Source organism: Leucoraja erinacea, chromosome 9 (genome assembly GCF_028641065.1).
Source record: "Leucoraja erinacea ecotype New England chromosome 9, Leri_hhj_1, whole genome shotgun sequence".
Classification (NCBI taxonomy): Eukaryota; Metazoa; Chordata; class Chondrichthyes; order Rajiformes; family Rajidae; genus Leucoraja; species Leucoraja erinaceus.
This window is the reverse complement of record NC_073385.1, coordinates 45927208-45954088: the sequence shown is the minus strand read 5'-3', so window position 1 is coordinate 45954088 and position 26881 is coordinate 45927208. Positions and strand designations below refer to the sequence as shown.

Here is a 26881-nt window from a genome sequence, read left to right as displayed (position 1 = left end):
TGAAAGTTCAAGTAAACACCATCTACTGACTCTCCTTTGTCTGTCCTGCCATTTATTTCTTCAAAGAATTCCAACAGATGTCAAGCAAGACCTCTCCTTCACAAAGCCATGCTGACTTTGGCCTATTTTATCGTGAACTTCTAAGTACTCAGTAACCTCAACCTTTATAATGGACTCTAAAATCTTACCAACCACTGGTCAGACTAACCGGCCTATAGTTCCAACTATTCTGCTTTGCTTGCTTCTTATGCAGCGGGGCAATATTGGCAATTTTCCACTACTGTCTCTTGTGATTCTTGGAATATCATTGTCAATGCCTCCACAATCTCTAAAGCCACCTCTTTCAGAACCCTAGGGCCCAGTCCATCTGGTCCAGGTGACTTATCTACCTTCAGCCTTTTCAGCTTCCCAAGCACCTTCTCCCGTAATAGCCAGTCCAGTAATTCCACCCCCTGACTCTCATGAATTTCAGGCACGTTGCTGGTGTTTTCCACTATGAAGACTGATTATAAAAAAAATGTTCAACTCATCTGCCATTTCTTTATTCCCTATTATCAATTCTCCTGCATCATTCTCCAGTGGTCCAACTTCCACTCTTGCTTCTTTCTTACTATTTATATAAATGAAGAAAGTCTTGCTATCTATCCTCTTTTATATTATTGGCCAGCTTACCTTCGTATTTAATCTTTTCTGCCCGTATTGCCTTTTTAGTTACCTTCTGTTGTTCTTTAGAAGCTTCCCCATCTTCTGGCTTTTTAGGATGGTGTGTGATTTGGAAGAGAATTAATTTTAATTTTTTGGTCAATCCTGAATTTGTTTTATAAAATACTGCTTTCAGCAGATACAAAAAACAGTGAGAATAGAACAAGGTACTTTCTAATTTTGTAACATTTTGTTCATTTTTAGATGTGAGATCAGTCCATACAATAGCACCGTCAATTTTATCTGTTTGGAGCTAATAGCGTTGACCCACTTCAGTGCCTGGCTTTGCAGTATAGTGAAGTAGCATGCCATTTTCCATTGTCTTTAATCTTAAAACTCACAGATTTAATGAAAGGACCTACTCGCAAAATCATTGAACTAAAACCAAAGTTTTCATACTGAAGGCGAATAGTCATATTTGCATAAATGACGAGGAAGACATCAGTGAGCCTGTGTACCAAATCATAATAATCTTTTCTCTCCCAACAGATGCAGATGGGAACCTATGTCGAAGCAGCCACCTCTTGCAGGTAACTCTGTCAATGCACCGCTTCAATGTATCATCAACGGAGCTGCTGCAGAAGCTCATCGTACTATATCCTTTTGGTGCAATAATCCTTGAACTGCAAAGCAGGTATTACCACTAGAGCGTAACAGTATATCTGGATCATAAACAGGTTGGAAAAGGAAGTGGAGTTTAGTTTAAATGATTTGTAAAAATGCTCTTTAGTTTGTGAAGTAAAAAGTTAAAAGTATATTTCCCCCCATCTACACCCTTTAATGTCAGCTAGATTCAGTTGATAGTGCAGTAGTTCTTTCTGTCAGAAGTTTGAAAGGTCAATCAATGGTCTAGATTGATACTGTAGGGTAGTGCAGTGGATGTCCCAGACTGTTCAAAGTGGTGTCTCGTGGATGAAATATTAAATTGAAGACCTTTGGACTAGATCTAAAATTATCCACTGACACATTTTCAAAAATCGCGAGTTATCCCCAAGTGTGATATGATTCAGGTTAAATATAATTTAGAATCTAATCACTTACAAAGTAATAGAATCTAATTGTTGCTGTTCTGTCACTACCAAATCAGATATCTCGATTCTAATGCAAAAGGAAAAAAAAATGTTGCTGCACCTTTCATGTTAATTTAAATTCACTGCAACTTAATAGTTTTCCTTTCTGTTTACCCTCATGTACTTATATAGCATTTCCTGTAAATACAACAATACTATTGGTCTCAAAAAATTACTTGAGGCAATGAGTTCCGTATTATGACTGGTTTCTGTCTAAAGACGTTTCTTCTGAATACCCTGTTGGAATTATTAGTAGTTTTAGAAACTTTTATTAATAGCTCCGATATTAAATTCCCTACAAATCTATATCTAACCTACAAAAACCTCAAAAACCTCTTAATAGATCATTTGTCAATCATTTCTGTTCAACCTAGTTTTACCTATCAATTGGTGTATCATTCCAGTAAATATTTGTTACACTCAATTTCAGTGTCTTAATATCCTTTTTGTGATATGAAAAAAACTGTGCAGTTCTCCAGATGTGTTTCAATTGAAATTTCATAAAAGTGTAACATTACTTCTGTCCTTCTGTTCTATAACTCCAATACTTTTGGGGCTCATTTCCTGCCTTGTGTATATGTGATCTCTTGGGTCTCTACTCCATTGCAGATCTCTCCAAGATGTAGCCTCCTGATGTTCACTCCCAAAATATACCATCTCACACCATAGAGTCATACAGCACCGCAGAAATAAACCCCCGGCCCACCTTGTGTATGCAGACCATCACGCACCTGTCTATACTAATCCTATTAACTAGAACCGTATGTTTGGGTAGTTCGACTGGTTATTCTTATGCTTAAATGCCATGAGAGCACCTGCTTTCTACCACCACCTCAGCCAGTGCATTCCAAATTACAACCACCCTATGTGGGAAAAGATTCTATGTCCTTTGGTCTTGGCCATCTACTAGGAGGAAATGTTTCTTACTACCTAATCTCAGTGCCTTTCATAATGTTGCATAGTTCTGTCAGGTCTCCTCTCAGCCCCCTGTGGCCCAAGATAACCAAACTCAGTCTATCCAGTCTCTCCTCATAAATGAAATATCCTCTCCAGTGCAATCCCGTTCTTACGACTGTGGTAATCCGAACTGCACATAATATTCCAACTTGGCCAAACCAATGTTTTATAAAGTTGTACCAAGACAAGTATTCAATTCCCTGGCTAATGAAGGCAAATATCCTGTAATCATAACCATAATCGTAATATATTAGCCAAGTATGTTTTGCAACATACGAGGAATTTGGTTTGCCATTACAGTCATACAAAAAAAAAGCAGCAAGACACACAACTACATAAAAATTTGACATAAACATCCATCACAGCAGCTCCTCCACATTCCCCACTGTGATGGAAGGCAACAAGGTCTTATCTTCTTTCCTCCTTTTCTCCCGCGGTTGGGGGAGTCGAACCATCCGCAGTCAGGCCGATCGAAGCTCCCGCAGCCAGCAATCGAAACTCCCACCTCAGGGCGATCGAAGCTCCCGCGATCGGGCGGTTGAAGCTCCTGCGGTTGGAGCTCCCAAAGTCGGTCGCTAACCAAGGACCGCGAGTTCCACATTGTTAAAGTGTGCTGCCATCTCTACCTTATCTAATAGCGCTATCACCTTTGGGATTCTTTGGATTCGTACACCACAGTCCCTTTGCTCAACAGTCCCTCAGGCCCTAACATTCATATTCTGCTCTAATGCAATCCCCCAAAAAAACACCTCCGTCTATCAATTTCATCTGCAATTGCCCTATACAATGTTCTCTTTTCACTGAACACTTACGCTCAGTCCGCCTAGGCCCACACGATCTACAAGATGCCAAGTATTTTAACTCCCCGTTCCTGACTGCCTTCCATACTGACCTTTCTGTCCTGGGTCTCCCCGAATGTCAGTGTGAGGCCACACACGAATTGGAGGAACAGCACTTCATATTTCGATTGGCCAGCTTACAACTCAATATGAATGTTGATTTCCCTCATTTCAATTAACCCCTGCATTTCCCCCGCCCACCCCCCTCCCTTCTCTCTACCCCCTCCCCCACTTTAGTCATCCTACTAATTCCACTGTTCCCATCCTTGTATCCCTGTCATTAGCACATTTTCCCCAGCCAACAATGGGCCATAATAGATTCCACCCTTCCTGAGATCATCTGTAACCAGCCCTATTTTGTTCTGGCCTTCCCTATCTTTCAGTCTGAAGAGGGTTCTGATCCAAAATGTCACCTGTTCACTTTCTCCAGAGATGCAGTCTGACCCGCTGAGTTTATTCCAGCATTTTGTGTCTAGCTTTGACATCTGTTAATGCATGTAACAAACAGCAAGGAAATCAACACTGATTCTCTACGGTATACTGTTGGTCATAGGCTTCCAATCACAAAAGCAACCCTACAACATCATCCTTTATCTCCGATTACCAAACCAATTTTGGAACCAATTTATCAACTTGGTCTCAAACCTTTTGGACCAGACTTCCATGAAGCATTTTATCAAAGGCCTTACTGAAGTCTATGTGGAACACATTCAACTGTACTTCCTATTCAATATATTTAATTATCGCTAAAAAAATGAAATTAGTCGGACAGTATCTCCCTCCAATATATTCATACTAACAATACCAAGAGGTCACATAAACCTTGGAAAAATCCTCAGTGGAGCAGAGACCAAGGGATCTGGGATTACAGATACAATAAATACTAAATATATATTTTCACTAAGTATTTACTAAGCATACATTTCACTTCCTGCAGCTGAGTTCCCTTGATGATTTCAGCAGCACTTGCTGCAATAAATATATCACAACATATAGGTGAATTGTCAGGAGGGACTAGTGTAAAGTGTAAATGTCATTCGAAAATGTAGTTTTCACCAGTTTGTTATTACACATAATGGGGATCAAAACATATAAGTAAACTGATCCAGTATAACTGCTGAACTTTCAATTGCATCAGAGTGTACTGACCCTCACTCAACTAACAAAAACTGAAACTGAAGCTGATATTAGTTATAGAGTCATGCATCACGGAAATATGCCCTTCAGCCCTTTTTGTTCATGCCGACCAAATCGCCCCATCTAAGCTTGTGCCATTTGCTGGCATTTGGTCCACATCCTTTAAAACTTTTCTATCCATGTATCTGTCCAAGTATCTTTTAACGATTGCACCCACCTCAACTATCCCCTATGGCAGCTCATTCCATATATACCTACCACCCTCTGAGTGAAAAAAATGCTCTTCGGGTTCCTATTAAATCTTTCCCCTCTCGTGTTAAAACTTTGTCCTCTGGTTCTTGGTTCCCCTACCCTGGATTAAAGACTCTATGCATTCACCCTATCAATTGCCTTCATGATTTGATATACCCCCTATAAGATCATCCCTTAACCACTTGCACTCCAAGGAATAAAGTCCTAGTTTGCCCAATCTCTCCCTGTAGCTCAGGCCCTCGAATACTGGCAACATCTTCATAAATCTTCTTTGCACTCTTTACATCTTAATGAAATCCTTCCTATGGCAGGGTGATCAAAACTGAACACAATCCTCCAAATGCGGCCTAACTGACATCTTGTACAAATATAACATAACATTCAAGATCGGCTTATCCATTGAAGACAGAGGATTGTGGTGGAAAGTAGATATTTTGGCTGGAGATTTGTGACCAGCGAGTCCACAGGGATCTGTGCTACGACCTCTGCTATTTGCGATATATATAAATGAGCTCGACGTACATGTAGATGGGTTGGTGAGTAAGTTTGCTGACGATACCACAATTGGAGGAGTCACCTACAGTGAGGAAGGCTGTCAGAAGATACAGCAGGATATAGATCAGCTGCAGAAATAGGTGGGAAAATGGCAGGTAGATTTTAACCCGAGCTAGTGCAAGGTGTTGCACTTTGGGAGGTTGAATGTAAGGAGAGAGTAGATAGGTAATGGCAAGATTCTTAACAGCATTGATGTGCAGAGGGATCTTGGATTTTTGGTTCATAGCTCTCTAAAGATGGCAAGACAAGTAGATTGGGTGGTAATGAAGGCATATGGTATGCTTGCCTTCATTACTAGGGACATTGTGTACAATAGGTTGGAAGTCATGATGCAGCTCTAGAGAACTTTGGTTAGGCCCCATTTGGAATATTGCATGCAGTTCTGGTCACCCCATTACAGGAGAGATGTAATAACTTTGGAGAGGGTAAATAGGAAGTTTACCCAAATGCTGCCTAGATTAGAGAGTTTCTGCTACAGGGGGAGGTTGGGTAGACTTGGGTTGTCTTCTCTGAAACATCAGAGGTTGAGGGAAGACGATAGAAGCATATCAAACAATGAAAGGTATTGATAGGGTAGACAGTTAGAACCTTTTCCCAGGGTGGAAATGTCCAACACAAGAGGGCATAGCTACAAGGTGAGAGGGGGGAAGTTTAATGGAGATGCACGGGGCAAGTTTTTTACACAGCGAGTGTGGGGGACTGGAGCGCATTGCGAGGGGTGGTGGGGAGGCAGATATGATAGTGCTGTTTAAGAGGCTTTTGGATGGACATGGAAGTGCAGGGAATAGAGGGATATGAATCATTTACAGGCAGATGAGCAGTTCAGTTAGGCATCATGTTCCGTAAAAACATTGATGGCTGGAGGGCTCGTTCCGGTGCTGCGCTGTTCTGTGTTATATGCTCGATACCCTGACTGATGAAGGTCAATGTACTTTTATTTACCACCCTATCTACCTGCGGCGCCATTTGTGGATAATTGCGTAGCTGTACTTCTAGATCCCTCAGCTCCACAACATTCCCCAGGGCCCTACCATTCACTGTGAAAGTCCTACCCTGGTTTGACTTCCCAAAGTGCAACACCTCACATCTTTCTGCATTAAAATCTATTAGCCTTTCCTCAGCCTACTTGCCCATCTGATCATGATCCTCCTGTAATTGTTGATGATCCTGCTGTAATTGTGGTCATCATGAGATCTGACATGATTCAATGGAAATAATAGGTTTTAGTATAACACAAACTATTATCACCTAGTTTCAAGTTTAAAGCCATACAAACACCCTATGCAAAATGTATACTATTTCAGCTAAAGTTGGGTATGTGACAATTCTTTAGAAATCTCATAACAGAGGCAATGTTATAATATTCCTATAATTAGAACTGTATAGTTACAATATTGTCTGGAACTACTGAATAAGAAAGAAAAAATAACCTACCTTTACTAAGGGCACATGCATTATAAGTATCTTCCATTTCTGTTCATATTTCCAACACTGAAGAGTAAGCAAGCATTAATTTACTGTCCCCGTAGTACTCTATCGAGTTGGAACAGTTTAAAATTAGACTCTAATCAGTGAGACCATGTTTAAAATAACCCAGGCAACAGAAGCTACTTCAGAAAACACACTAACTGTTATGATAATTAGTCTGTCATGCTGGAGAAATGAACAGCGGGCTTGTAGAGAGATAAAAAGCTTCCCAGATACTTGAAAAGGGCACACCAATGCACCTATTCACAGTGAAGTTTGAGTGGCACTGCATGATATTGCGTTACATGACATTTACCATGTTAGAACAAAGATTTTTATTCCTCCTGTCGCACTCAAAGCAAATTAGAAAGGATATAGACCCAGAGTGCAGACATTTTCACCTCTCTGAGAAGACAAATGTTATAATGTTTAAGAAAGAACTGCAGATGCTGGAAAAATCAAAGGTAGACAAAAAATGCTGGAGAAACTCAGCGGTTGAGGCAGCATCTATGGAGAGAAGGAATAGGCGACGTTTCGGGTCGAGACCCTTCTTCAGACAAATGTTATAAAATCTTTTACTACATTGACCCAAGGGATTGGAAGTTAACGTACTTTAGTCACACCATTGGATCAGCATCAAATTGCACTTGTTTCTATCATGTCTTTCACACACTACTAAAGACAACGTTTGATCCGTCATTTCTTTACCACTACATTGGCATTCCCAACCCCAATAACCATAGCTTATGATTTGACAGTCAGTGATAGTTACCTGCAAACTTTCATATGGTAATTGCTTAACTTAAATGTGAGCTTGCACTGTGCAGTGAACAACAGCAGGCTTGTTGATGTCACCAATGTCTAAATGTGAGCATGTTCCATCTCAAAGCAATGGATTACAATCATACCACCAAAAATCCAAACACCAGATGTTTCTCTTCTCTCTATCTCAAGGACACCATTAATTGAATCATTATATATTTGTTTGTCAGAAATCAATGGAATCCTTACCTTTGTCTTGTTAGTCCCTGTGAGCTCCAGTGGAACAATATTCTTATCCATAATAAATCCAACATAATGATCAGAAAATACCAAAAATGTATGTTTGAATAAACTTTAAGACTTGTTTATAAATAGTAACATTTGCCAATGCTAGCATTGGAAAGACTTCAGAGCAGAAGACAAAATCAACAATTTGAGTGCATAATGAAAGAGGATGTCATTTGCGGTGATATCTTGGTATCATCCTGGCAGAAAATGATTTGCAATATGCACCCTACCTCACTACACTTCTGTGGTTTTTCCTTTCAAATTGTCAGACTGCTCATTTGAATTCCAGTTTCGAAAGATCATATAATTCATCATAGGGATGCCATTATGTTTGGTCCCTTACACAAACTCCTATATCCTCCAGGTAAATGTCTGAGTCTGAACCAGATTGTTTGCTACACCCAGTTATATAGGATTCTCAGTTTGCCCATTTCCATATTTGTTTTAGCTCCTCTATTCCTGAGACCCTCATACATATAGATTAGGAGGCAAAGTGGAAGGCACTTTTATAAATAAAGTTAAGTATTTTTAATTATTCCCAAATTATTTTGTGTTTTAATTAAATATTTTAAGAAATTAACTTGTATATTTTTTATATTTCTAGTTTTCAAATGTCTGAATTTCAGAGAAAAAAAACCATAATAGCTTTAATAACTACCATAGCACCACTCCCAGCTTTGTGCAACATCAAGGAATCTCAGGGTGTTTGAGAAGCAAGGCCTCCTCACTATGCCACCTGAGACCATGTTGTCATCTAGGCTACAACACTTGATTCAAGGGTGCAGAGAAATATTGTGAATGGTATTACATATCCATCCCAGATACTTGCAGTTTTGTGGGGACTGGACTGCAGAACTAGCAGAGTCGTGCCCAAAATACTGTTGCTCAACTTCCTCCCCAACAGGCAGGGTAAAAAGACATCAACCCTATTGCCAAATAAAGATGCAGATTAAAGCTGGCCAACCGAACAAGTAATTAAGTGCCACAATCATTGTTTATCACGGTACATCATAAACAGCATACAACCGGCACTGCCTTCTGTGCCTTCTACAAGACTGATTATACTTGTAAATATATTTTAAAGTAGCAAATAATTGCCTCAATTTTGTTCCTCTTAGGAGCTCTGAAATTACATTTTAGAGAAACATAATTGTTGTGTATTTCAAGGTATATTAAAAGACAAATGACCGACATCATCTTCAGCAGTTGACTTCCAGAAAATGTCATTCATAGGGACCTCAATAACGATGTCGCTGAATATCAGTAAGGATATTAATAAGGAAACTTCAAATTAGAACTGTTTTCCTTAATGATGACCTACATACCAGAATGCTTTAGAGCAAAACTGTGCTGCAGCCTGCCTGAAGATCTGTTATTTCATAAGGTGAGGCTTTTCCTGGAAATAACCACAGCTAGTAAAGACAAAAAGCAAAGTGACTATCTGCGGTAGCTGCACATCTCATTTTGGGTTGTGTTTGAAAGATTGTGGTTACATCCTGCAAATGTTTCTTTTGAAATGATAAAAGCTCTTTTTTTCATCCGTGTTGTCTATAGTTAGTTTTTTCTGCACATACTATTCAGTTGAGAACTATGTGAAATTATTCAGTTCGATATATGTTCCAAATAACAATAATAGATAAATAATATCTAATGGGTTGGAGGCAGGAAACACTTATCTGGTCTACCTGTTAAATATACATAAAGGGATGCAAGTGTTAAGAAGCATAACATTAGAAAATCAGAATAGAAAGAGACTGTGGCAGATGATTGCTGTTTTATTTATACATAAATTGCTTGAAAGTGCTATATTTTGTCCCAGCATTAAACGTGGTATCACCAGCAAAAGCACAAAATTCATGTGCATGCTTTAAGCAATTGTTGTTCAGGTTTTTAGCCATCTAAAAGAGATAGAAGTCAAACTATGTATTCACTGGTCATAAGGTGGAATGAAGGGGTGGGAGGAGATACAGAAAGTGGAGTGAGGAGATAAAGTTAGGAGCATGTGTTAAACAGCGCAGTTTAATGGCAACACCTCTCCCCCCCTCTCCCCACCTGTACAATTGGGCCACTTTATAAATTGTTAAGAATTGAAAACAACTTCCTGTTTGCGAATGTGCAGATCTCAGTGTTTCCTGTCTGCAGGAAACAGCTCATTAAACTCAATGTTAGGGAGGGAGTTAGTGAAAATAACAATATGTCACAGCAGGCACTCTTTAATTCACACATGGTTCCCACCTTTCTGCCTAATATAGTTGTTAACTTGCTTTTCCTTGCAAGAGTGCAAACATTGCCTTTTGTACCGATCTCTTTTCCTAAGTCAGCAACACACTTGTGACAGTGTCATTACATAAGCAAAATTCTTTGGGGAAAATTATAGCTGCATTAAAGCGAATTGGGACAAGTAACACGTTATATCATTTTCTGAGGGACTGGAGTTCAATGGGAAATATGTACACACTTCAAAATATGCAAAACATATTTTTTCGCAATTTATGCATGAATATCCATTGCATCTAATTTTTAATCTAATTTCTAGGTAAAATTGTGCTGGCGAGTAATAAGGAATAATATTTAAATATTAATTTAGTTTTGATAGTTTTGAACCACTGGGTGTTGATGCTCTAGTATAAGTAAGTAAAACAATATTATGTGTAGGAAGGAACTGCAGATGCTGATTTACACCGAAGATAGACACAAAATGCTGCTCAGCGGGACAGATAGCATCTCTGGAGAGAAGGAATGGGTGGCGTTTCGCCATAGAAGTCGAAGTATGAAGGGTCTCTACCCGAAACGTCACCCATTCCTTCTCTCCAGAAGTGCTGCAGTTACTCAAGAATTTTGTGTCTAAAACAATATAATGCATGGTTTTGGTCTCCTTTTTTAAGAAAGATTCTATTCTATTCTATTCGTTCCATACATAACTAAAACTCTGATCTTGTGGTCTTCCGGTTTGGCGGCCTTTCTATTTGAGTAAAAATGGTTTGCGATTGCACTACGATTTTTCGCCAGTTCACTCACCATTCTCCTGTGCTGCAAGTTTCGTTCCAATCGGTTGAATGTCGTAAATGTTAGCGAGGTTTAAAAATCTTAAAAACCGCGCGTGTGCAGATCTATCCTTCTCCTGACAGTCAGCGCCATGCAGATTAGTCTCTTCCCCTGTCACTCCCTGGGATGGTCCGCCCCTTCCTGTGCCATCGCATCTTTACTGGAGCTGAGGATGGCCGGCGGAGGTTTCCAATCGGACACAATTTTTGGAGGGACTCGAAGCGACCCAGCCCCAAGTGGCTCAGCCCCAAGCAACCCAGCCCCAAGCAGCCCAGCCCCAAGCAACCCAGTGTCGGAGACCCGAACCAGCTCAACGTGGGAGACCCAGCCCAGCCCAGAGTCGGAGTCCCAGCCCAGCCCAGAGTCGGAGTCCCAGCCCAGCCCAGAGTCGGAGATGTTGCCAAACGGAAAGCGGAGACTCTGATCCTAGCGGAGGAGAATGACCGGTGACCAGCGCCCGCTGTGAGTCCCCATTTCACCGCCAATTCCAGCCACTACCCATCTGGCCCCCCTTGCTAGCTCCTCCCCCCCTCCCCCGTGATGCTCCCCTCCCCCATGGCTCTACCCCGTCTTTCCTCCGAACTCACTCCCCCCACCCACACAACCCCCCCCCACACACCCCCCCCACACAAGCCCCACGCCCACACACACCACCCCCGCCCACACACCCCCCATCCACACACCCCCCCCCCAACACCCCCCTCCACCACAACCCCCCCCTCCCCCGTGTGACTGGGACCCAACGGGTCCCACTTAGTCTAGTATACATTAGAGGCAGAGCAGTGAAGACTGATTGCTGGATTCATTTGGATTTATATATGTTTTTTGATTGGGAGGGGGGGTGGGGGTTGGGTGGGCTATTTCTGGTCAGTTGCTTTCAGAATTCTTTAGCCACAAAGCTATAGAATCTGATAAATTAAAAATAGATGCATTTTTGTACTGCAGAGAAATGATGGGCTATAGTTTGGACGATAAAATGGAGTTACCTTGGCCATTTCAACTATGATATTGAATGGCAGAGCATTCTTCTTATGTTCTTTACTTCCAGAGTGTATCATGTATATATCAACTAAATAGTGTTACAAATTATAAACTGTGTTTTCTATGTTTAGATTGCCCAAAAGATAAGATAGTGAGAGACACTGATTGATAGCTATCACTAGAAAAGAAACAATCAATTTTGTACAAAAAAACAATAAACAATTGTCATCTTTACTGCCTCATTAAGTGAATATAATAGGAAGCAGATATGAGTTATTTGCAAATTCCATATCAATCTAAGAAACCTAAGTGAACCAGACTTGCACTGAGAATTTTGCTTCTCTAAAAGGTGATGTTTCTCCATAAACATTTTTTTTTAAATAAACTACATATCATTGCATACAAGACCTAAGGTGTCTATATTTTATATAGATTGTGCACACACAAGCATGACAGATTTTGCACAAGCACGCACTATGGCAGGAAATAGTATCAGGAACAGATTGAGAGTGGCTCGATAGGAAGGGATGGAGGAAAGGACCCGGTTGAAAGGTTTGAGACCATTAAGGGAACAGACAACATTGAGAGAAGAAATATTAAGGGTAATGACTTTCAAGGTCATGTGGATGGGAAGAGTGTTGGTGACACTGTCAGAGGAACTGAACCTGCTAGGGGAAGGCAGGGGTGAGGGGAAGAGTGGTGGGGGTGGTGTTGTGAAAATGACCCACAAATAAAGTTCTTAGAAAAGTTATCTGTCAGATAATCAACATATTGGACACTCCGCCACAGACCACATAATCCTGTCCTCTTTAAACAAACATAGAAACAGACTTCAACTCTCCCAATTAAAGTCTACTTCTTTATGTGTGGCCAAGGTGCTCATGGACTATTCATTTTGCATAAGTAATGTCCAAAGGTGCATTGCCATGTTCGGTCTCCATTGCCGATTGTCGAATTGTTAAAGGGCTGGATAGAGTGGATGTGGAGAAAATGTTTCCACTAGTGGGAGAGTCTAGGACCAGAGATCATAGCCTCAGAATTAAAGGACGTTCCTTTAGGAAGGAGATCTGGATCTGTCAACTCATTCAACAGCAAAGCACAACATGCTGGAGGAACTCAGGAGGTTAGGCAGCCTCTGTGGAGGGAATGGAGGGACAACATTTTGGGCCGGGGCCTGATACTTGATCCTATTGATTGCAGGGGTGAATGGAGAGCTATGAGGAAGTAAAAAGGATGGAATTGCTGTGTATTATTAATGTTTCATACATTGAAACATTTTAGCTTGTGTTATAGCTTTCTATATTAAATATGTTAGCTTTTAAATATTTTAGTTGTTCGATATAAGTTTAAATGTTTAAGTTCTTTAATATATTTTAATAAACCCTTACAGCATTGACAGCTAGAGGCCGATCTCAGTCACCTGTCAAAGCATTCATGGGAATTTATTGATGGGGCTTCTGGAGTCCATCATTGAAAGCCTGCTACATAGCAGGCCTCATTTCTCGTCTCCAGGATAGCTCCATCCAGCAGCAATGGCCCTCTGAATTAGGATTAGAGAGGGGTGAATTGAGATGGTGATTGCAAGCAAAAAGCCATGAAAATACAATTTGAGATTAATATTTCTGATATAACAGAGTTCAGTTATATACAAATCTGTAATATAGAGTTATTTTCTGTTCTAAATTATGTTGTAGGTTTCAGTGAAAGATGGTAACAATGGGATACATCTGAGAATTGTCTCTCCACGTTGATGTTAATGGTTGCATTGTTCTATTACAGGTATTGGATTACAGAGTTCTGGATTATGTTTAAAATAGACAATAGTCTTTCAGAAACAATGGAGCATTTTCAAGAGCTGGTGAGAATGAAGGGTGAAGAGTCACATTCCCAATGTATCGATACTTCACAAATGTAAGACATAAGTATTCAGTCCATTTCTTAATGAAAAAAATATTAAGCAATCCATCAGTATCACCAGCATAATTACTCTTGCTTAAGAATAGGTGTTTGGGAACAGAGCAGAAATGTAAGAGGAAAAATTGTGGAAAATGTTATAATACAATATTTTCAGTCAATATAGATATATGGTAGATTTATGAAGTGTGACGTCATACAACATTTAATGTGAATTAGTTGTATTTTAAATGAACTCGATTGTGTGCTTTCTCAAACCATTTCTAGAAGGAAGAACTTTAAGTTAAACAACAATTTCACTCTCTCAGAGAACCTGAACGTCTTTATAACCAAAGATAAATATCTCAATATATCACTGTGATGATAGCAAGCAATTAACAACTGCCACTGACTTTTATAAGAATAAGAATGTGATCCTATCTTTTGCAATTCTCGCAGCAGCCACTCACAACAATAATGTTTCATTTAACATTGTGTACATACTGAAGATTTTTATCCACTTTGTAGCTTCAACTATCGGTTCATCTCCAGTCAAGCACTATGTTAGGTATACAAGTATAGGTTATACAAGTTATATACAAGGTATACAAGTATAGGTTACTTGTGTTTTTTCTGGGCACTCAGATTCCACTCTCCTGAATATCTTCCTTCTGCATAAAAATTGACTCATGAACCTAAAATATTCTTGATTTTTGCAGAGCTAGTATTATGCTGTTATATCCATTGCTTATAAAGTCGTAAAATTCCACCACTACACTACTCGGAAATATATTGAAAGAATGGGAACAGTAATATTGCGCTGTGATGGATGTCTGTGTAAATTGTGTTGTGTCTTGGGTCTTTTTTTCTTGTGTGTATGACTGCAGAAACAACATTTCATTTGAGCCTCTATGAGGTTCAAGTGACAAATAAATTGTATTGTGTGTATTGTGTATTGTGTATTGCAGTATCACATTTAAGGCAATAGGCAGTAACACAAAGAGGGTATTTTCCAGCATTGGAATAGGTGGATGAAGGATTAGTCATTTTACAAAATGAGAAGTTTGAAGCTGGTATAATATCAGGAGGCAGACAAGGATAAACACAGGCAGCACATACCAGATGAGAACAAAGTAGAGTTCAGACAAGAATATAGGTACTTTAATGGAATTGAAAGAGGAGCAGGAGAGGGTATTTGAATATTGTACTCCACCAAAAAAGCTAAATCTTAAACATATTGGTGGGATGGCAAATCATTCCAATACATTCTCCACCTATCCTACTCTGATGAATATGTTTGGAACTGACACCTAACCCTCTTTTTGGTTTCTGGACAGAAGTGCACATGAATGGTCACGGAAAATCACTCAACGGATAAAGACAAACTGTAGCAAAAAACGAAAAGTTTCCCTTCTCTTTGATCATTTGGAGCCACAAGAGCTGGCCGAACACCTAACTTACCTCGAGTTCAAGTCCTTCCGCAGGATATCAGTAAGTCTTGTGACAATTATATTTAGGAAATGGAAGAAATCTGATTTGTATTTTTTAATTATAATTATATCACCATAATGAAGAGAAGATACATTTCAACAGGTTACTCATTTAAGCTTCACACACACTCACATAAATCACATAGTAAACAGTTGTGATTATTCTCAAAATGGTTGAAGGTGCATGGGAAATTGTTAAATACTGACAGCTGTGAAAAAAGTATGAAAACAATGAACCTTATCATTTACAGTACATACTGTATACTCTAACAATCAAACACAGTCAAATTTACCTCCAATTTCATTTAGGATTTCAAGAATTGCTTTATATTGTCTCCTCCAAAATCTCATTTGAATGGCTAACAATTTGTTATCGAGGGGACTCTGTCATGTTTCCATGGTGATAATATTTCTGCATAGATTTTTTTGATAATTTTGCTGCAGTGAGAAATATCTTTCACATTCTTTCCAGAAAATATACACAACCATGTAGCATTCCTCTTCACAATGATACCTAATGCAACTAATAAAATAACTTGTTAGCTGGTATAATATCAGGCAGACAAGGATAAACACAGGCATCACATACCAGATGAGAACAAAGTAGAGTTCAGACAAGAATATAGGTACTTTAATGGAATTGAAAGAGGAGCAGGAGAGGGTATTTGAATATTGTGCTCCACCAAAAAAGCTAAATCTTAAACATATTGGTGGGATGGCAAATCATTCCAATACATTCTCCACCTATCAAACATTTAGATCTAAGGTCAGAAAGTATTCCTGCACTTAGAGCATTGGGAATCTCTGGAAATCTACACCCCAAAAGCTGTGCCCTCTTTGGGGAAATCTACACTCCAAAGAGGGCACAATTTTAAGGTGAAAGGGGCAAAGTTTTAAAGGCGATATGCAGGACAATAAATGTTTGATAATTTATCCTGAAACCATTCTTGATTCTCCAAAATAAGGAAATGACTTTTCAACATCCACCCTGCCCTACTCTTTCCGCATATTTGTACGTTTCAGTGAGATCACCTCATATTAATCCAAATTCTAATAGTCTTCCCAATCATTCGGCAGCCCTTCTATCCCATGGATCAGTCTAGAAAATATTTATCATCATATCTCCAAAGCTAATTCATCCTTCCTGAGGATAAAAACAGCAAATCTGTCCATAGAGTTCCCAAGTGTATTCTTGTAGTATACTTGTATGAGGATTTCCCTACCCTTGTACTCCAATGCAGTAAAAGACCAACTCCCTGTTTACCTTTCCAATTGTTTGTGAGTACTTGCTCTCCATTTTTAAATGTTTTGTCATTCTTTCCATCAAAGTTTGATTTATTCACATGTATCCACATTATTTTCTATCTGACACCATCTTGCCCTCTCAATTATATTGTCTGAAAATTCCTTAGCAACTTCTTTGTGTCCCACTCAAGGATTATTTTCCCACCAAACTTTGTATTAACAACAAATATGGATCTCTTGTTGTGTGTCATTAATGTAGATTATTAAAGTTGAGGCCCAAGCTCTTTTCTTTGCAACACTCAATGCTTACTGCCTCTCAAAACATTTGCTGGTTTATAGTCTTCTAAACGTTTCTGTATTTATGCTATAATTATATGCCTAATTCCATAACCTTGTCTTGTGTAACAACTTTAACCCAAATGCCTTAAGAAATTGTCCAAATATCTACCTGTATACTAGTTCATCTACTGATCACCTGTATACTAGTTCTAGCCCTACGCACTAAGGCCAATTTACAGAAGCCAATTAACCTACACACCCTGTACGTCTTTGGAATGCATTTCTTTTGTTTGTGCATGTTCTCATGTTAAGGTGAATAGAACTTTCTGCCACCCAAAAGAAGGTCCATGACTAAACAATTCACAGTAATTGTGCAAAAAACAACATGCTGGAGTAACGCAGTTGGTCAGGCAGCATCTCTGGAGAGCATGAATGGGTGACATTTCACGACAGGAACCTTCTTCAGAGTGATCAAGATTCCAGCATCTACAGTTCCTTGTGTTTACAGTTATTGTGACTCCAGCAACCACAGTTCTATCAGAAGCTGTCTTGCCATTAAAAGACAGGATATGACAAAGCTGATAAAATGGGTAACAATGACAAAATGACTGGATTTTGCTTTGCCCAGTTTTCAGATTATCAGAATTATATATTGACTGGTTGTGTAAAGGATAATCCCACGATGGAACGCTCTGTTGCTTTGTGTAATGGCATCTCACAGTGGGTTCAGCTTATGGTTCTCAGTAGACCTACACCACAACTACGAGCTGAAGTCTTCATCAAGTTTCTTCGTGTTGCTCAGGTATGGATGGTGCGAGTGGTTTTTGCAAAATGTGTAAATAGTTTTGCCAAAATATTATTGTCACAATGGATGTTGAGAAAATGTTTTAATTTATAGATCTTAATCGTAGTTAATCGATTATTAAGGTAATAGTTAAGAGGCTAGAAAATCATAGTACAATTAAAGTCAACATGATTTGATCCATTCCCTTCCATTCCCTGTATATCCAAAAGTCTCTTAGTCACACCTATTATATCCGCCTCTGGCTCAATGCCTGGCAGTGCATTCCAGGGGAAATTGGATAAAGGAGAACCAATGGTATTAGCATTTTGGGATTTCTAAAATGAGTTGCCACATAACTATGTATTGGCTTATGGAATGGATACAGGTTTGGTTAGCTCACAGAAAACAGTGAGTTGGATTTAATTAGTTAAATTTTGGCTATAACCAATGGGGTTCCTATGAAGATAAGTACTGCAGCCATAACTATTTGTAATGTTTAGCAATGAATTAAATGAAAAAGCTAAGTCAGATTTTGCCAAATTTGCCAATGTTGCACTGCTTCTTCACTGTAAGTTGTGAGGAAGGATATAAATGGGTTAGGTCTCAGGGCAAAATCAAAATGGCTGATAGACAATTATATTGAAGAATGTGAGGTTATTCCGTGTTGTAGAAAGAAGTGTATTGTTTAAACAGAGAAGGACTAGAGACTAGTGCTATTCACAAGAACCTGTGTATTTTAATACATGGGATGCAGGGAGTTAGCATGGAGATGCATTAAGTGAATAAGAAACCAAATGGAATATTGGCTTAATTGAAAGGGAGATTATAAAAGTAGACTTGGTTTGCTGTATGTATATAAGGGATTAGTCACACCACACCTGGAGTACTGCATTCTTTTGTGGGCTCTTTGTTTAAGAAAAATCAGCACCTGAGACAGAGAGTTCATTAGGTTGATATCTGTGTTAAGAGGTTGCGTTATGAAAAACAATTGAGCAGGTTGGGCATATACCTATTGGAAATGATCTTACTAGCTAAGATTCTGAGCGTTGTATCCAACTGTTCTGACATTTCTCAAAATGAGTCCCAACAGACTAATTTTCACAGTGGATGACTGATTTGTCTACATCTTTATCCCACATCAAGATGGTCTGAAGGTCCTTCACTTCTAAAGATTCCTGCATACTTCCTTTCCTGGTGATCACCCGTCTACCTCCCGCCCATACCTCAGGTGTGACCACCCCACTATAACTATATCTGATCTATGACTCTCTCATTTTCCTGCACAATCCAGAGCTCCAATTCTCTGATGTGGTCAGTCAGGAGCTACAGCTGGACGCACTTCCTCAGGGACACTGGAAGTTTCCCTGACGTCTCACATCCTACAGGAGGTCCCATGACTGCCATACCTACTTCACTCGGAAAAAGGAAGAATTACAAAAAATGTATCTGGAGCTGAGGCCAGGATTAGAATAGCGATGATCTTACTAAATGGTGTTGCAAGCTCAGAGGCTAATTTGGCCTGATCTTGCTTCTATTCTTTACATTTTAAATTCATAATTTGTTGGGTAATCCAGTTTGTTTTATTGGCTTCTCCAGATATGTAGATGGAAAGATAAGGCAAGAAATCCAATTGAATTTATTGTGTCCATGTTTTCTGTGGTGCTATAATAGCGGAAATGTATCATTTCAACAGCAGCAACATTATTCATTACAGGCAAAAACTCCATTTGGATAATAGAAAATCACCCTTATGCAATTCACAAATCATCTAAAAAATATCTGGGATATGGAATAAAAAGTAACCCATAAATATATATATTTAAAGTATATAAATAAACACAAAAATTTAGGAGGGGGGGGGGGGGGGGGGGGGGGGGGTGTTGCCCGTACTAATGCCTTAACAAAGTGGCAGATCACCATGAGCTTCAGTCTCAACAAAAGTAAATGATTAACTTGTCATCAGTTCATAATTATAACTTAGCAAGTTAATTGCGCTTTAACATTGCACATACAGGAAAATATGTGCCCTTGAATATTTCAAATTATATATTTTGTTGTTTTGAGTCTAGGTGGTGATTACAATAATAGGGTTGCAGTACAGTAAACCTGAAGCATTCAAGAATCTGCCATTCCTCTCATCTGATTCAGAATGCATTATCATCTGCTTCTCTCCTCAGAAACTCCAGCAGCTACAGAACTTTAATACACTAATGGCTGTGGTTGGAGGTTTGTGTCACAGCTCAATCTCCAGACTAAAAGAAACAAGCGCTTGTGTCTCTCATGAAGTGAATAAGGTTCGTTTTTTTTCTTGGAGTGCTCTACACAAGTGCTTATGATATTGCAAAACTGATAGTAAATGTCATACATTTGATGAAAGGTTCAGCCTGGATTTTACTGCCGTGAACCCCATCATCCCATCTTGCTGTTTGTGATCGCATCTTGTCGAAATGTTCATGTTGTTTGAGACCTTGAGATAGAGGCCCAGATTTGGGAGGTTGTCTCCTGTTGCCAGCAAAGTGCATTCCACTCCACTACTTTTAATTAGTAGGATGATAGAGGCCCCAAGTAAGAGGTTCCATGGGAACGGCATCTGATTGTAGCAACTTTTTGACCCCTACTTCCTATGTAACATATGCTTGACCATCGCTCCATATATCTAATATCTTCTACATTTATATGTATAACATTACATTTCTCCATTTGTGAACCAACACAGTGTATGATACAGACTATCAGATTTGGAAGAACTGCAGAAAGGCATAGCCAGCAGAGCTGCTGCCTCCCAACACCATTTATTGGGCTCAATCCTGACCCACAGGGAATATGCCTTGTTTGACCTTCAACTGAAGAAGGTTCTGACCCGAAAAGTCACCTACCCATGTTCTCCATGGATGTTGCCTGATGCTGAATTACTCCTATACTTTGTGCTAGCCGTGTTCAACCTTTGACTGCATGGGTTTTCCCCAGATCACCAGTTTTCTCCCACATTCCAAACACATGCAGGTCGATGGATTAATTGGCTGCCGTAAATTGCCTTTGGTGCTTCGGTAAGTGGTGGAATTTGGGGGGGGGGGGGAGGGTATGGGGGAAATGAGTACAGGGAAAATGGGTAGGAGTGGGATTTTTTTGCGAACCAGGAGAGCTATGATGAGGCTAAAATGGCCTACTCTTATATCATTAAAAACATGGAAACATTACGGAAATTACCTAGATCCGGAAAAGCCAGTCATTTGGAGCTGAAATCCATCAGTTCACCAATGAGGATCTGAATGGCAGCAGGGCCTTGACTAACACGAGAGCAATCTTGGGCAGGCCAGGGCAAGCCTCAGCCATGAAACTCCTCTGGAAATTGGAGAATCTACCAGCTTTTCTTCTGTCAAAAGTGTAAGAACTTTTAATGTTTGTAACATTCAGAAATATTTAAAACTGCTGAAAATTAAATAAAGAATTTAACTTTTCAAAATCAAAACAACTAAAACTTTAAAAAATATAAAAGCAACTGAAAAAAGAAACAAACTTTTCTTTTCTGTAGCCCTACAATCCTCAGTGAATGCAATATACACATGGATCCTACTCTAATATGGCACAAGATTTAAAAGCAGATTCCCTTGTATAAGTGGATGTCATTCAGTGCACTCACAATATGGAGTTCAACATTCGGAGTGTGAGGAGTCCAGTGGCAGAAAATAACTGATCAGCACTGAGAACTAGCATTCCAGGAAAAATGCAGCTGATATATTCTGATTGCAGTACCTCTCAACCACTTACCGTTTGTGAAAGGGGCAATACATGCTGGGCAGTTGCTCCACAAATAACGTGCTCTCCAGTGTCTTGTATATATACATGTATGAGTTCACAATTCTTAATATATGTACCTAGCCAATGTATATTACAGATCATTGCATTAACCAAACTTCATAAGTTTGGTCATTAAAGCTCATTGTGGTGAGTATCAAACTCATGGTTGGTATTCACCAAGCTGTACCAAATACCTAGAGATAGGAAGCTTTCAGCAGGCGTCATTTAATCAAAAAATGGGAACAAGAATGCAAGCTGATCTCCCCCTTTCTTGTTCAGGAGTTGCTCTACTATTAGCTGGCTGAGAACCTTTCTCTAATGTCTGAAAGCTTCATTACAAAACCCACTAACCTCTACAAATAGTCGAAACGAGTAGATTACATTTGTTCTTCATTCATGTATTAGTGCAAACAGAGGGTGAAATGTGTAAAAATTCCCCACATTATATGCAGTTTGTGAAAAACGATACATTAAGGATTTATTTATCTTATGTCATCATTTGCAATATTAAGTTATCTTTTAGCAATGGGAAATTAAGACATGAGAAAGACCAGACACAATGGGCTGAATGTTTTTCGGCACTGTAATATTTTTGATTGTAAGGACAGAATTGGATGATCTTAAACATATTTAATTCTCAAGAATATTTTTGATTAGGATAATTATGATAATTTCACCGTTGCCGCTGGACACTGTTGCATCTGCAGCCAAATCAAACAAGGAAATAAGATATGTTGTACTGAACATAAACTACCACATCCCATTCTGAATTGATAAATCAATATTTGCATGGTGAACATGACAAAAATCCTGATGACAGCAGTGAAAGTACTGCAGACTTTAAAATCTGTATCAAGAATATTACAATCACTGCCTAGGCTGGTAAACATGCGATACTTGATTCCTGGTGATTAAGCACCAATGGCAGGTGACTTAAGGTAGAATTTACACTCACAGGAACAACCCGTTTTTGTAAATAGGCACAGTGGTGGACAATCACAGCGGCATTTTTGCATCAACTTAGGTTGTTCCATTCCTATACTGTTATTGGCTATGTTCTCTCAAAACTATTAAAGGAAAATATATAGGGATAAGATAAATGATTAATTTATGTAAAAATATTCAGAATCTGTAATCTTGGGATTTTCAATGTAGGTAATGAACGAAATGACTGAGCTGCTTTCGTCCAGTGGAAACTACAACAGCTATCGACGTGTGTATGGTGATTGCACAGACTTCAAGATTCCTATTCTGGGCGTCCACCTGAAAGATCTTATCTCACTACATGAAGCCTTGCCAGACTATGTTGAGGATAGCAAGATTAACGTACATAAACTGCAAATTCTGTTCAACCACATCAACGAGCTTGTCCAACTTCAGAACACTGTGCCACCTCTGGAAGCAAATAAGGATCTGGTGCATTTGCTCACAGTAAGTTGGTCTTACTCTGATGATGTCTCGTTCCTTCACGTGATAAACGTTCCAACAGTAGACATTTGCACAATGACATTTCAAACACTGTGGCATTTAGGATATCAAAATTAAATGATAAATGTAAACAATTTGTACCGCTGCTGGCAAATTCATTTCACTTGCACTTATGTGCAAGTGACGAATAAAACTTGATTGATTGATTGATTGACTGAAAGTGCAAAATTTGTAAATTAAATAAAAACCCCGGTTTTTACCGTGTTATTTAAATGCATGTTGGTGTTATTGGTGAACAAATCTGAGCCAGCAAAATGCAACTGATGCCATTCCTCAGGATGCTTTTGCTATTTATGAATGATTTGGGTGTAAATGTAGATTGGTTGGTTAGTACGTTTGTAGACAACATCAAAATTAGTGGAGTTGCATACAGTGAGGAAGGTAGTCCAAGTCTCCAATGGGATATAAATCAGTTAAAGAAACGCACAGTGAAATGTCGGATGGATGTTAATCAGAGCAAGTCCAAGCAGTTGGACTTTGGGGTGGTCGAAATTAAGAAATATATAGTCAATGGTAAGACCTTTAACAGCATTGTTGTACAAAGGGGTCTTTGGGCCCAAGTCCATAGCTCCCTGAAAGCGTCAGCATAAGTAGAGCAATATTAAAGAGGCATATGGTATGCTTGCCTTCATCGGGCAAGGCATTACGTATAAGAGTCAGAAAGTCATGTTGCAACTTTGGTTAGGTTAGGTTGCATTTAGAGTATTGTGTGCAGTTCATGTTCCCTATCACAGGAAGAATGTAGAGGTTTTGGAGAGAGTGCACCAGAATATTGCCTGGATTAGAGGGCATTAGCTATCAGGAGAAGTTGGACAAACTTGTTTTCTTAGGAGTGTTGGTATTTGGGGACAGAGGCGAGACCTGATAGAAGTATATAAAATTAAGCAGCATATAGTAGAGTACGTAGACATTCGGATTCTTGCAGTGGACTTCATGTGGAATCCAGGTGTGGAACAGAAGCTTGCTGAGGTTCCTCTGCACTGCTTATTTGGACACAGCGATACCTGGACTTGAGCCTTTTGATTAATGGCTGGAACTGAGATTGATTGATTGCCCCCTACTTTGTGATTTGCTTTAAATGCTGGTTTCAGAGTAATCCTACGGGACGAGTGGAAACTGCTTGCATTCTGTGTCTCCAACTGTCTTCAGCTGCAGTCCTGTTTTAACTTATCACTGCCCAGAAATTGAGTCCAGGTCTTCTCAGTCTTTTGCAGTCACCAACACCCAGAACAATGGGAGAGCATGGAATTAAGTCCAAACCAAACCTGGACCTATCAACCCAATTTCCCTGCTTCTAATGCTGGACTCTTCAAACTTCTCCTTGCTCTCAGAAAAATTATTCTCAGTGTGCTTAGCAGTGATTGTATCCAAGCTATTTGGTAATAAGAAATATTTGCTAGTGGTGTGGTGAAGTAAATAGAGGATGTGCAGGAAATCAAAATTGGAGCATTGTAGAGATGTACACCTAGAGGAAGCATAGAGATAAGGACAACCAATCCCATAAAGAGATCTAAACACAGCTTGGACCATTCAAATTTTAAGGATAAACATTTACCACTGGCGCATTTATAATTCTCAGCATTATTTTGCTCCTTAATTGTGATGAAAGATGCAAATAATTCAATGAAATATTGTACTCACTTTCATATCCTTAATTTTTATCCAAAAGGAAAAGGATAGCTCAATTTATTATTTTTAATGTTGTTTTCCTAAATACTAAGAAAATTAATGCTGTTAAAAAATGTCAAGCATATCACCACTATAGCCCTATTCTAATGCACCAAGTAAATGACATGTCAAACCAAAGTTAAGAATATTTTGACCTCTGCATTTTTATTAAAACTATTTGCTTTTGTCTTTTGAATGTTTCTACAACTTCCAAGTGTTTATCTCCCAAGAATAAGCAAATTTTTAACTCGTATAAAATGTGAAATTTACAATTTAAGAAACTTTAATCATGATTCACCTGGTCGTCACTTATACTAAAATGACAGTTTCAATCTTGCATGTGATAATGCAGTAACACTTTAAGGTGACGTGTTCTGGTTAGCTTTCTCATTTACATGCTTAAAGCTATACATCAAAATCAATTGTATCAAAATGCTTCAGGAAATTGTTTGCACGGTTCAGTTACTAGCAAATTAATGAGCAAAATCCAAACTGCTGCAAGGAACTTTATTCACCAAGTAATACCATTCTGGTTAATAGTGAACTTTATTGAATCAAAGTGAAATCCTATTAATGGAAAATGGAAATTTGTCTTGAAATGTCTTAATAAATAAGTATCAATGCATTACACTTTACCCCTTCCTTCGTACCCCACCTACCCCCTCTTCATCACCACTGATAACTCTTTAACACCTCCAGCCATACAAGACTTATTATCACTCACATTTTCAAATTCTGGCTTCTTGTATTCCCCCGATATTTACCTCCATCATTTGTGACCTTTTGTTCAGCAGCCTTGGCCCTAAGCTCTGTAATTATTTCCCTAAAGCTCTCCACTTCTCTCTTGTCCTTTAAATCTACCTCTGATTGAGCCTTTGGCCAACTCTCCTAATATCGTTCTGTGACATGGTCTGCATGTTTACATTTCTATTTGATAATATTAATTCGGTCTGATCCTATTAATTGCTATTGGGTATTTTATTAGGTTACCTATCCAATTAGGCTTTTATTTTGTTTCCACAATATTTATTAAAAATTGATAATTTTTCATAAAGCTCTTTAAATACTGCTTTTCTTGGTTTAGATAAACCACATGGCCACGATAAAACGAACAATGTATGAAATACAATTATGAGAAGATAAATACATCTGTGTTATTGCTTCATTTTGACATTACCACACTTCCTTTTGTTTATGCAGACTGTAATTTAGCAAAGCACTCCGAAGTTTCATTCTGCAAGCAGAATTTGTGAATTTAAATTCATATTGATGAGTATTACCTTGATTGCACTATTGTTGGCAATGCATGTACAAAGTCAATCAACTGCCTTTTGGTATTTACAATGCTGACTGCGGGTGGAAAAGCATGTAGATGATTACTGAAAGTACAACTCGCTATTCGGAATGTGTAATCTGCCCGCTCCTCGGCTGCTGTTGGATGTAATCAAACAAATTCACATAGTGTTCTTCAATTAAACGGTCTTATTAGGGATTATTAACTTCAGGGAAGCCCATCAGGGAACATGAAATAAAATCCAGTTGCTGATAATAAATCAAAATGCAAATCGCTCACAAATAGTCAGCAGCTTCAAACTGGTCATCATTAACTTGCTCCTCCATTTTGATTTTCCAATGATCATTGAACATTGTAGTAATGTGGAATAGTATCATTTTTTCAATGTAATGCCTAAAGTGATTCAATATCAGGCTTTATACACATGTAAAATTGATTTTTTTTTTGGTGAATAATTTGCTCTTTTCCCAACAAATTGCTGATCAAAGCTTTGCTGTGAGTCATCTCCAGCAAACACTTTGTGCATCTCCTAACTACCCACTCAAGAGAAGCAATAATGGATACATTACTGCTGTGCCTATACTTCAGTCAGAACTGCTGATGATGGGAAGATGTGGGGATGGAACTGGGTGTAGATGATAGTAGAGGTGAAAATATAAAGGAATGGATTTGCACCCAACGTTGTGTACCAGGAGGGAATTGCTCAAATGAAGTAATGAGACTAACGTCAGTCTGTTTTGAGCAGCATTGATTTAGGGAAGAGGCATATTTTGAAAAGAATACGTGCATTTAGCAGTCTTCCAGTGCATTTACTTTGGTGCCTACTTGCAATACTGATTTGCTGCTTGCTTTGTCAGTTTAAAGCATGTTTTGCCAATTTTGTAAAG

General features: G+C 38.9%; 1 protein-coding gene across 1 annotated transcript in view; it reads left to right on the top strand.

Annotated features, from left to right (window-relative positions):
* Positions 1–26881, top strand: part of LOC129700327 (RAS guanyl-releasing protein 1-like) — a 97821-nt gene that overhangs the window by 51403 nt on the left and 19537 nt on the right. Inside the window, 7 exon segments of the mRNA XM_055640721.1 lie at positions 1192–1297; positions 9351–9413; positions 13835–13966; positions 15286–15439; positions 17591–17764; positions 19924–20040; positions 22700–22975. Of these exon segments, the coding sequence (XP_055496696.1) occupies positions 1192–1297; positions 9351–9413; positions 13835–13966; positions 15286–15439; positions 17591–17764; positions 19924–20040; positions 22700–22975 (1022 nt within the window).